The sequence below is a fragment of the Perognathus longimembris genome, chromosome 7 (assembly GCF_023159225.1).
Source record: "Perognathus longimembris pacificus isolate PPM17 chromosome 7, ASM2315922v1, whole genome shotgun sequence".
NCBI classification, from domain to species: Eukaryota; Metazoa; Chordata; class Mammalia; order Rodentia; family Heteromyidae; genus Perognathus; species Perognathus longimembris.
The window spans coordinates 83,680,948-83,693,850 of record NC_063167.1 but is presented as its reverse complement, the minus strand read 5'-3'; the positions used below and the strand labels follow the sequence as shown (position 1 = coordinate 83,693,850).

Genomic DNA, 12,903 nt, shown 5'->3' with positions numbered 1-12,903 from the left:
AGATGGTTTTGTTTCAGTCTGTGCTGGAAAATCTTTCAATTCCCCAAAATAGAAATGTTTATGGATCCTGTTGAGTTTATATGGCATGAGAATACAGATGAGAATACAGAATATATGACTATATAGTATGATCTTTTTTATCTATCAGAACTCAATAAATAAGGTAATCATATGTAAATGAAAGTCAAATGTAAAACAATGGCATTATAAGCATGATTTTAAAATAGAGCAGATTAGAAATCTCTCACAACTTTAGTAATGGTAAGTATACTGTGGACTATATTTTCCAGTGCCTTCTATATAATAACCAGATTCATTTTCCTTCTATGTACTGATTAAATAAGATTAACTATTTAATCACTCACACCTGTATTTGCATATTTGTAGGCACTGTTCTTTATACGTGGATTAATAGATGAATAGAAAGAATAATACCCTTATCTGACAGAATAGAGAAGGGAAATAAACATAAGTAATATACATAAATGTTATAATTATTATACAAATAAGAATTGATTGATGTAATATTGGGATGCTTCCTTGAAGAAATTTTATTTAGTATGAAGCCTTAAAGAGACAGGCATACTGAGATTCCAAAGGTTAGTTCAGGCAGTGTGTAGAGAATAGTTGCAGTGTTTTGAGGAAAACAAGTCCTTGAAGTTCTTGGGGAGTTGAATGATCAGTGTGGCTGAAAGTGAGACTAACTTGAAATGATTTGAGGGAAAAAATAATGTAGTTAATGGCAGCTAGTTAAGAAGCTGATAAACTCAATAAGAGATAATGGTAGCCTGGAAAAGAAATGAATATATAGCAATAAAGTAATCATATTAAACCACCTAACTGAACTTTAAAATTATATTTTACTATTTGTATGCTCATATGTATATATAGGAGTGTGTGTGTGTGTGTGTGTGTGTGTGTGTGTGTGTGTAGCAAGATGACACTATGTAGCCTCACTGTCTTCGTCAGCCTTCTTCATCTGTCTCTTCAGAAATGGGATTCAAGTTTATTAATAAATTATTTGAAAATATATTTAGGGAGACTATTAAGTGTGAAAAAGAAAATGTGACATAAAATTGTTGGTTGTGGGCTGGGGATATGGCCTAGTGGCAAGAGTGCCTGCCTCATATACATGAGGCCCTGGGTTCGATTCCCCAGCACCACATATACAGAAAATGGCCAGAAGTGGCACTGTGGCTCAAGTGGCAGAGTGCTAGCCTTGAGCAAAAAGAAGCCAGGGACAGTGCTCAGGCCCTGAGTCCAAGCCCCAGGACTGGCCAAAAACAAAACAAAACAAAACAAAAATTGTTGGTTATATGATTCATATTTAATATCCTGAAAACCCTGTAACAATATTGCAGAGTTAGTGTGGTTATCATTGATTAAGTGATGGGTAATTTGGGCATCCATGTATCCATGTATAGAGAATTCCAATTTGTGTGCTGATATTCTAAGTTTTTTTTTTTAAACTAAGGTGTTTGGTAAATAAGGTGTTCAAGGTACCTGATAAGTAGCAAATTTGTTGATGTTTACTTTTCCCATTTATATATGTGTAGTAGAAGATAATTCATGTTTTGGATTGCACTTTTGAGTATTCCAGGACTAAACAAATTGATTTGAGCTTTAACATTTTATATGTTTAATGCTGAATGTTTATTACATGGAAGGCTGGTGCTAGAAGCCAAAATTTAAAAAGGATTAACATCTAAGGATTATAAAGAGTATCTCAGAAAGACATTTGGGACCTTTGGCAAAGATTTGGAGCTGAGAAATGTAAGATAATTTACTATCTAAATGAAAATCTTCATATGCCCCAAAACATAAGGAAAAGAGATGTCTAAAAACTCATTTACCTTCTCTTTCTGATACAATCTGGTATCTACAGCATTTGCTTTTGGTATCAGTGGATTCTCAAATGACTTATCTTTTTTCCTCCCTTCTAGGTGAATATTGGATTGATCCAAACCAAGGTTGTTCAGGGGACTCCTTCAAAGTTTACTGTAATTTCACATCTGGTGGTGAGACTTGCATTTACCCGGACAAAAAGTCTGAGGGAGTAAGTAGCAATCTGTTTTGGTGGTGAATGTTGACAGTTCCTGCCGTGTTTTTGCAATATTGAACTAAACAGGAAAATTATACTGTCATAGTTTCATTTATCTGCTTTTCTTACAAGGCAATTAGAACATTTCATTTGCATAAACCTGAATACAGCACGAAAGTGATACACAGAGTTAACAAATACTTCTTTCCTTTGTTTTCACCCAGATGTATTCTGGAGGCACCTGCTTGCTCTCTGAAATGTTGCGCCTTTCCATGACACAGCTGAATTTCACATTGTAGTGCGTGCATCTTGTTCTTCTCAATTACCACATGATAGACCCACAGCTGCAGAGGATACTCAAAATGAAAGATTTTACAAAGAAGAAATCTCATTATCAAATGATTGTTCTCTAGTTTTAGATGTATTTTAAATTGTTGATCTATTCAAATGAGGTTTTTTTTTACACCCAGGACTAGCAGCATACTTGAGTTGTATCTCTAAAGCCTCCTATGAATCATTAATTTTAAAAATGGATTTTCATTAGCATGATTGTATTTTTTAGGTATTTTTAAAGGAAGACACTCTTATCCTTTTATTGTATCCATGAAAAAAATATCTCTTTTGTAAAAAAACGAAATAGGAATATAAGGCTACAGAAGCTCCTTAAGGCAAACCGAGTGACTTTATGTGGCTAATCTTTTCCAGGAGAACAATTAAGTTTGTGAATGAATAATGGGGGGTAAGAGAAAGAGACACAGGATTTTAATTTCCAAACATATGTGGTATGTGGCAAAGCACAGTGCTAGTTCTCTAGCCCCAAAGAAATGAGAAATGGCCTGCCTTGGACTGCTTATTCAGACTCCTACTGAAAGGTCTCATAAACTTTAGTTTGCTAAGTTTTTCAAAATTAAATTACAGTAGCTAAGTAAGACCACGTTGTAAGATTCAATGTATTCCTTCCAGTAGGGAATTTTCAGTCTTGCTCTCTGCCAATGACTTTTCCAGATCATCCCACCCTTCCCAGTTAAATATTTTCATAATTCCTCCTCTGCCTGCCAGAAATCTGATGCTATTTGCTTTGGTGATTGATTCTGAGTGAGATTTTGAGGTTTCTATGGTTGTCCTAGGAGCTCTTTCATATTTTCCCCCATGTTGTTTCTCTTTCTTCATTTTTAATTTAAGAAAGATATCAAAAAGGAAATGACTCAATCTTCTTTACAGGAAATTCACAGGATCTATTTAAAATTTTGCTCATTATCCTATGCTGCATAAAACAGAACAGACATTATCTTCAACAAGGTTCAAAGGCTGATTTGCTAATTAATCTTCATCAATTTTACTGATCAGTACTGAACAATACTGTTTATTATCTTAATTTAGTTACTGATTGCTCTGTTCCTTTTCAACAGGTAAGAATTTCCTCATGGCCAAAGGAGAAACCAGGAAGTTGGTTTAGTGAATTTAAAAGAGGAAAACTGGTATGTTTTAACCTCAACATGAAATGGCTTATCTTAACCCCCACCTAATTACGTATCCACAGATTTGACTGTGGACGTATAGATTACATCAAACAGGCTCCATGTGATTTTTACTTTATCCATCTGGAATCATCTCTTAAATGACTGTGCTACCTGAAAACAATCTAAAGTTGATAATATTAAAGTGCAGGAAAATACATTAAATATACTAAAAGTCAGCTCTGATCAAGGATATAATCCACTAGCTAGCTGAATATATATCATTAAATGGATTTTGTTTAAAGTATCAGACATAAGTATTATCCTTTCCATTTAGGTTTCTCCTGTTTTATTTTATGTTTATGTTAAACCTAATTTATTCTGTTTTCATTTCCATGAAGAATGTGTGTGTGTGTGTGTGTGTGTGTGTGTGTGTGTGTGTGTATACTGGGGCTTGAAGTCAAATCCTGGACATTGTTCTTGAGGTTTTATTAGTCTCGTTGTTGTTATTGTAGCATTGATATATAGAGGGGCTACAGTCACATGAATCAGATAACAATTAATGAGTACAATTGTTTTTGAACCATGTCTCTTCTTTCACTCACTCCTTATTTTTCCCTTCCTTTCCTTACCCACAAAATGTAGAGTTCATTTTCCACATAGTTTCTAGTGAGTACCACTGTTGAACTTTTTCACCCTTGTTCCACCTTTCCTTTGCCTTCCCTTACCACCTAATATAAACAAAGTAACAAGACAAAAAGAAAACAAGAACAGCAACAATGGCAACTAAAAATGTTTTTCATTTCCTTTTCTTGGGGTTCTTTTCATAGAATATTATTTTATATGATTATCTGCACATTGCTATTCAGACTTTGTCACCATTCCTATTCATGTCCTCCTTTGGCCTCCATGTGTGAATGTCTATAAATGGATCAAGAAAATGTGATATGTAGGCACAGGGGAATTCTACTACTCCATCAAAAAGAATGATATTCTACTCATAAAGAAATGGAAAAACTTGGAAAAAATTATATTAAGCAAAGTAAGCCAGAGCCAAATAAGTACAGGTTGAATGTTTCCCTTCATTTGTGATAACTAGAATGTGCCTATAAATCTGCAAGTAAACACACTGAATGGTTAATACACACACATATTTACACATACACTAGGACATGAAATTATATAGGATTCTTAGTGAGTTTTTGTTCAAGGCTAGCACTCTACCACTTGAGCTACAGATCCACTTCTGGCTTTTTGGTGGTTAATTGGAGATAAGAGTCTCACCAATTTTATTTCCAGGCTAGCTTCAAACTGCAATCCCCAAATCAAAGCCTCCCAAGTAGCTAGGAAAATAGGCATGAGCCAGTGCCTGACTTATTTACCACTTCTAAACAGATGTACACACATGTATTATTTCTGGCAACCAGAAACACTTGTTCTCTTGTAGTGTTTATTGATGAGGATGCCAGAGCATGCAGATAAAGTAGTTTTGAGTAAGTGTTACAGTAGATGGGGAAGGGGGGCTACAGTCCTAAAATCCTGTCTCCAGGTCTTTTCTCCATAGATGAACACATATTTCATCACATTACAATGGTCGGTTGCTTATCTGAATGCTTCACACTTCAATGTCAGCAAGTGATTGATTCTTCATTCCATCAAAGAAGAAAATAATCTTTTTGTGCTTTTTGTAAACCCTTTTCTTCCCAGCTTTCCTACTTAGATGTTGAAGGCAATTCTATTAATATGGTGCAAATGACATTCCTGAAACTTCTGACGGCCTCTGCACGGCAGAACTTCACCTATCACTGTCATCAGTCAGCTGCCTGGTATGATGTGTCCTTGGGCAGGTATGACAAAGCACTCCGGTTCCTGGGATCCAATGATGAGGAGATGTCCTATAATAGCCCTTACATCAAGGCTCTGCATGATGGCTGCGCGGTGAGTGTGATCTCTGCCACCTTTATTCACAGGGCTAGGAAGCTGCTGGGAACCACTCAGTTACTTAGGAAGACAGCCTTCTCTCAAGGAAGGGATGTCTGTCATGATTAAGATTTGATGTTTATCACTGGCATATGAATACAGAGTGTTTACACCACTTTGTGCACATGCAGACACTCTAAAATAGCTACCATGGTGTATTTTTAAGTGATAGTGGAAGGTCAAATTTAAAATGATGTAGCATAATACTCCCTTAATCTATGAGTTTTAAATGGACAGAAAAACAAATAACCACTATGTATGTCATTTATACAGTAGGGCTTATTAATTGTCACTTTGTTATATCAGCTTGGAAGCTACTCTCATTTTTATTCCTATACTCTAGAACACTGGATGGGAGTACATGGGTAGCTAATTGCATAAGCTCTGTAGTATTGACTGAAGAGAAATTACTTGCAATTAAGTGAGCCCTTGCTTTTAAGAAATGAGTAGATAAACAAGGGAGGAGGTAACAAGTTGGATAAGAAATTTATGCACTGCCTTGCGTATGAAACTCTAACCACTCTGTATATCTCTTTGACAATAAATAAATGAATAATATTTTTAAAAAGTTTAAAAAATGAAATGAGTGGTGTACAAGTAAAACATAGAAAAGAAAACAAAGCAAATTAACAATTCTAAAATTGTAGACATTTTTCCTAGAAAAGTGTATTGGTGAATATTTATAAAATCAATATATATAGCAATAGAAATGTTTTGGCTTTTGACCTCCTAGACTGTTTCAGTTTTCCTAAGGATAATTTAAATGTATGTGTGTGTATGTATAATAATATTGTAAGCATAATTCATATGTATTATAGGTATACTTATATAATAGGCATAATTTGTACATTATATTATAGGTATAATTACATCTATCTCTAATAGTGAGATTGCATTATTTATATGATAGGATTAGAACCAAAATCAATTTTAATAGTAAACTATATTAATCAATTCAACAAGATTCATTTTAGCTGTGAAATAGTTTGAAGTATCATAGTTACATAATTAAAGCTAAATACTAAATCACCAACAGTAGACTCCTGTCAACTGTTATAACAAGAAAAGTTACTACATAATAACCAGGAAATCTGACTTTTCATTCTCTTCTCTTCCATCTTCCTACCCCCACTAAATTGGTTAAGAAGAAAATAATGTCTAAGCAATATTAAATGGTGGTGTAACTTTAAATTTCTTCTTAATTTTACAGTCCCGAAAAGGCTATGAGAAGACTGTGATTGAAATCAATACCCCCAAAATTGATCAAGTGCCTGTCATTGATGTCATGATCAATGATTTTGGTGATCAGAATCAGAAGTTTGGATTTGAAGTTGGTCCAGTTTGCTTCCTTGGCTAAAACAAAGACAAAGAATAGACAAAAACAACAGAAAATATGCCTTGAGGCCACCAAACCCTTTCATGCCACATGTAAACTTTCAGTAATAATGGTATAGGATACCATTTGGTATGCACACATGTACCATTTAGGAATTACTGATAACCCCAGGAAAGCTTTGGTCATCAAAAAGAATTGAGCTAAGGTGACTGGCATGGCAACAAGGCTAAATCTTGATTCTTGACCTTCATCTCTCCTTTCCCTATTTGGATTTTGGTGCTGTAGAAAAAGAAAAGAGAGAAAAGTTTATATTCCTTAAAATAATGGTGCTCCTTCCTGTCCATCAAGAATATGCTAAAAATGTGTATTAATAAATTGTAATTATTTTATGTACAGTTCTCCACTGTTTTCTGTGTCCATTTCCAGAACTCTAAATCCCATCTGACTCTTACTTTTTATGACAGTGACGGAACTGTGAGGGCAATGAATATTGTAAGACAGAAACCAAAAAAAAAACATTAAAAGTTGCAATTTCAGATGACTCTAATTCCCTTTCTTTGAGTAATAATAAAATGCTTTTATATATTGATGTTGAAGAGTTCAATTATTTGATGTTACTAAAAGATTTCTCAGAGGGCAAAATCCTGGAAGACTTGGAAACACATTTCAATCAATTCTTATTGTTGGCAATGTCTTTGTTGAACTTCAGCCAAAAATATCATGCATTTTGATGCTTTATTCAATGCTATACCTCAAACTTTATTCTTCAGAACTTACGATCTCACAGAATACTTGTATATATGGAAAACAAGTGAGTTTATATTTGGACAGGAAAGTATTGCAGAGAATTTGAACAAATTGATGTCTCCAGTGAACAATGAACCATATGTACATTTTTTTCTCTCTACTTTATCTTATTTCATTGTCTTTAGTGTGTTTCAATACTTCAATGTTTCAGGTTAATATTAAAGATGGAACTAAACCATTATTATGGATTTGTGCAATATTAGACTTTTAACCAGCCAACTTCTTGATTTTGATTTTAATTTGCATACTATAATAGCCTCAACTATTATTTTACTTCCCCAACAAATACTACTTATTTTTCCTTTCCAGATAATTGCATTTATTATTTGACCAACCTAATAGCTAAATACATATGGGTGGACTGTTTTACAATTCATACTTATTCAAGACAATTGAACAATTTTCTCCACTAAAATATGTTCTTTCAGGTAGCTTGAAGTAGAAGAAAAATTAAAATATTACATTTGAACTTTGTATCTATTTTAAGTAATATATGTAAGACTGGGAAATAAATGTTTTGTATTTCTTATATGAAGTGTTAAGTTAATACCAGATTCCACTGGAATATTTTCAACTGATAATTTTTCACAAAAGGTCATCTCTGTAATACTGAAATTCAAACATGCACATTTGTCATTCAGAATTTCTTTTATTTTTGAAATTAATTGTGTAAATGTCCTTTCAAAAAGGGAGATATGAAACTTATAAATAAACTCAAGTCTTGTCTATCTGGATTGGTCATTTTCTTTCTTAAATAACCTTCCAGTTATTTTTTTGTAGAAAAATCATTTGATTCTATTTCATGACCATCCAGATTAGAATACTTTTGTACTTATGCAAAGGTTATCGGCTTTCAGAGACAAGTTGTTTAAATTCTCCACATGTGTAAAGTATTAAACTATATGTTGATGCTGTCTTTCTATAGAAGAACACTAGATATTTCAAGATAAAAAAGAATTTTTTTAGAAATAAACATTTTATGTCACAAACAAATGTTCTTGATTTTAATACTAAAATAAGACCCAAATATTTTCTCTTAAATATATTCTGTAAGCACACATGAAACACCATGTTTTATCAGGAAGGATTCTATCCATCAATTATCATTTGATGAAATTATCAATAAGTGAATATTAACTTTTATCTGAGATGTATCATCATTTCTCTAAATGAATTAACAAATTGGGCATAAAGTAAGTTAACAGACATGTTCTATGATTTTTTTTCCTATTTGTACATTGATATTACTTTCTGCATAGTATCAGACATTTTTAATCCCTTATAATTAGCTTAATCTGGAAAAAGTAGTTCAGTGGAATAAAGACTAAGGTTTCTTGGGAAACATTTTAGTACATTTTACTCTTACATGCCCTATTATCTGTAAGTTATTTGCATGAAAGTTAAGAAAATTGATATTGGCCTTACAGGCAGAAAGAGATCATGTATATGAAGCTAATATTTTGATACCTGATAAAAAGTAAATGGGAAATAAGAAAGTAAAGGCAGAACCTATATACAGTTTTTATATATAATAAATTCACCAATACTCTAACCAGTTTTTTAACACAAGTAAGAGAAAGGTCACCAAACCCAATGAGCATTTTGTTTTCCCCAGTTGACAGCTCGTTTCAACACTTGCTCCCTTGCCTGAGCTCCATCTCCCACTGCAGACTGTTTCCAAAGACTTGAGCAGTCACTGTGTGTCTTGGAGTTCTTGTGAATCAGCCATCTATTTCTGTCACTTCCTTTTCTCGAGTATCTTTCTTGCCTCTTCTCTCCTCATCACTACCCCTTCCCAAATTTTTGTAGTAATGACATTTTTACCACAAAATTATAAAAGTATTCATTTCTTTCAAAACCATATCTAAACTTATTCTGAGAAAGACTTCTACAAAAAAAATGCCAATATAAACCCTTAAAACCTATACATAAACTCTTCACTTACTTTCCATACCTATAATATTGACTTTCTTCATATTATTTTTCCATAAAACAAACATTTCATTATCCCTCTCCCTCTCTGTCATCTAGAGAAAACTCATACAAAACAAATAACATTTTCTAAGTCCATATTGATTGTGATGCACTGTAATATGTAATATTCTATTCTATGCTACTGTAATTCATTCTAAAAGATATTAATTATACTCATAGGAGTGATAAAAATTTGCTCTTGAAAACATTGGGAAATAAATACCAAACACAATAAAATGAAAGGATATTTAAGATACTGTTTTCCTTTTTACCCTTGTGTTGAATAATTCACACACTAGAACTTCAAATTAGCAAGGGAACTGAGCTCAGTTCATAGTAGCTCACTCTGGTCTCATTTGTAGAACTACACTGATTTCCCATGGCTGTGCAAGCTAAATTATGTCAAGCTATAGTGAGCATAGAGATTACACTTAAAAATTCAATAGTCATGCCAATGTCAATGAAAACAATTTTCATGCTTAGTTGGGGGAATTTGCTTTTGAAAGAAGATAACATTGTACATGTGTATACTGGATGATAAAACTGTAAAATACAGGTTTAGAAAACTTAGATATCAGATATTACTTCTCGTATGCTTCAATGTGAAAAAAATGTAAAAGTCTAGAAGAAATCTTTCATAGGTAATTTTGCATATCCTGAGGATAAATGATATTTCAGCTTTATTTTTGTATTTTTCTTTCTTAATCATTTTTTGCATCGGCGGAATAAACTGCAAACATCCCAACTCTTATCATGGAAATCAGTTCTTTCCAAGTAAAACTCTTCATTTGCAACAACAGCAAAACAACAAGGCATGAATCATCAAACACTAAAGTTAAAACAGAAACTCTTCATGATAATTCTAGATAACGATATTCACATAGATATCTGGAGTTGGGCTCAGTGGTAGTCCCATTGTATAGTGTGCAAGTTAGTGTGTAAAGATTCTTAGGATCTTTGGCCTCCTTCATAGGAAGGCAGATTTGAGTCAAATCTACATTTTAATCAGAAGTATTAGGATTTCTGTACTAAGGAACAAAGATGTTTAATATATAAAATCTGATATCCAGAAGTTTGTGTCTTAGAAAAATCACAAGAACCAAAGAACTAAGTGTGTGTGTGTGTGCGTGTGTGTGTATGTGTAAGTTTTATACAGTCCTCCTTACTAATTTCACCCTGAAGTTTTGTGTTTTATTGACTGCTTTATCCTTTATCCGAGATGAGCGTTTTATAAGCAAATACTTTCTAAGCTTTCTAAGGATAATTGATTTTGAAAATAAATTTGAAAGAATTTTGATATGCAAAGGAAATTTGCATTACATATGTTCAAAGACGCTTAAAGCAAACAAAATTACCTGGTTAGTAATGATGTTTTTAAATTACCTAACAGTTCCATTTTCCTGTTCTTAAGAAACATATACCCATTATCACTATTCCAATATTAAATACTTATCATCATTTCTTGATATCCATAACCATTAAAATTAAGAAATCCTAGAGGAATATTATCCATACTTCTATTGTTTTTGTGTACATTCTGTGCACCCCAGAACTTGCTTTCAGAACTCAGATGGCACTTTTTTTTTTTTTTTTTTGGCCTGTCCTAGGCCGTGAACTCAGGGCCTGAGCACTGTCCCTGGCTTCTTTTTTGCTCAAGGCTAGCACTCTGCCACTTGAGCCATAGCGCCACTTCTGGCCATTTTCTGTATATGTGGTGCTGAGGAATCGAACCCAGGGCCTCATGTATATGAGGCAAGCACTCTTGCCACTAGGCCATATTCCCAGCCCCCAGATGGCACATTTTTAAAAAATAATTTTAGGGCTGGGAATATAGCCTAGTGATAAGGTCCTTGCCTGTATACATGAAGCTCTGGGTTCAATTCCTCAGCACCACATATATAGAAAAAGCTGGAAGTGGCACTGTGGCTCAAGCAGAAGTAGTGCTAGCCTTGAGCAAAAAGAAGCTAGGGTCAGTGCTTGGGCCCTGAGTTCAAGCCCCAGGACTGGCAAAAAACAAAACAAATCAATTTTAGGAAGAATTTAATTTTGATTAGAGGATTGTAAGTAAGCAGTAATACACTAGTAAAAACCAATGATCTAGACTAGAAAACGATTAAGCTGAAGTTAGCCTTGATTTGTTACAACAGGTTCTTAGAAACAGCTCCTACTAAATAAAATACACTTATTTCTCATTTGCACGCTCCAAAACATAGTTTAAAGCAACACAAAAATCTTGGCATCTCTGTCTCCATTTTCTTTCTTTTTTTTTATGTTTAAGGGAGTCTTTTAATTGCACTAATGGTAAGTTTTACATTTATGATATAATTTCTGTAGTCTTATTTTCGAGGCTAAGGAAGAATGGGCGATGGGAATGGGAGGTGATAAGCTGAGAACAAGATGGGATAGCAGAGGAAAGGGAGAGCATGGCCACTTGTTTTGTCAGGGCCAGTGTCTCTCAGTTCTTGGACAACAAAGAAAAAGTCATGAGTCTTTACGAAACTAGAACTCCAGGGCCAGGGCAGAGCTGTCTGGACAGCAGGAGAGGAATGCAACTTTGAGGGTCTGGCCTCACTCTATCCACTGGCTTGCATATTATATTTACTGCTGAACAAAGCTGAGTTCTTGGAATGGTCAAACCCCAAACAATAAGCACAGGCCATAGGACAACTCATTTAGGTGGTGGAAGGTTCCAAAGCTCAGGAGAAAAAGGCCAAGTAGATAATAAAATCTAAGCACATGAGAAGAAAGCCTTTTGTTTTTGCAACTTTGGCTATGCCGGGTTAAAAATTCATTTCAGGGGCTGGGGATATGGCCTAGTGGCAAGAGTGCTTGCCTCGTATACATGAGGCCCTGGGTTCGATTCCCCAGCACCACATATACAGAAAATGGCCAGAAGTGGCGCTGTGGCTCAAGTGGCGGAGTGCTAGCCTTGAGCAAGAAGAAGCCAGGGACAGTGCTCAGACCCTGAGTCCAAGGCCCAGGATTGGCCAAAAAAAAAAAAAAAATTCATTTCAGAGTGGAAAATTTCTTCATCCATGCTGCACAATTGCTGGCTTGAATGCCTAGCCAATTTCCAGCAGATTAGTTGAACAAGTCATAATTCAGTTTTCAGTGCAAAGAGGAAATAGGAGGCCATTTCAAATTTTAAAGAAATACCGAAGAAATCCTCTGGATAAAGGTGCATAAGGGATGGATGGAAGCAGAGACAAATGAACAGTCTCCATCCCATCTACAAAACGTATTGTTCTATTTGTATATAATTTATCACCTTGGATTTGGGGAAGAAAATTGATTCTATTTCAAAAGCA

General features: G+C 34.3%; 1 protein-coding gene across 1 annotated transcript in view; it reads left to right on the top strand.

Moving 5' to 3' along the window:
- The window catches only part of Col11a1 (collagen type XI alpha 1 chain), a 179,974-nt gene extending 172,575 nt beyond the window's left edge, over window positions 1-7,399 (top strand). The window contains exons 64-67 of the mRNA XM_048352067.1: window positions 1,944-2,056; window positions 3,451-3,519; window positions 5,206-5,436; window positions 6,689-7,399. Of these exons, the coding sequence (XP_048208024.1) occupies window positions 1,944-2,056; window positions 3,451-3,519; window positions 5,206-5,436; window positions 6,689-6,835 (560 nt within the window). The 3' untranslated portion in view covers window positions 6,836-7,399. The remainder of the gene's footprint in view (window positions 1-1,943; window positions 2,057-3,450; window positions 3,520-5,205; window positions 5,437-6,688) is intronic.
- Window positions 7,400-12,903: the final 5,504 nt, after the last annotated feature.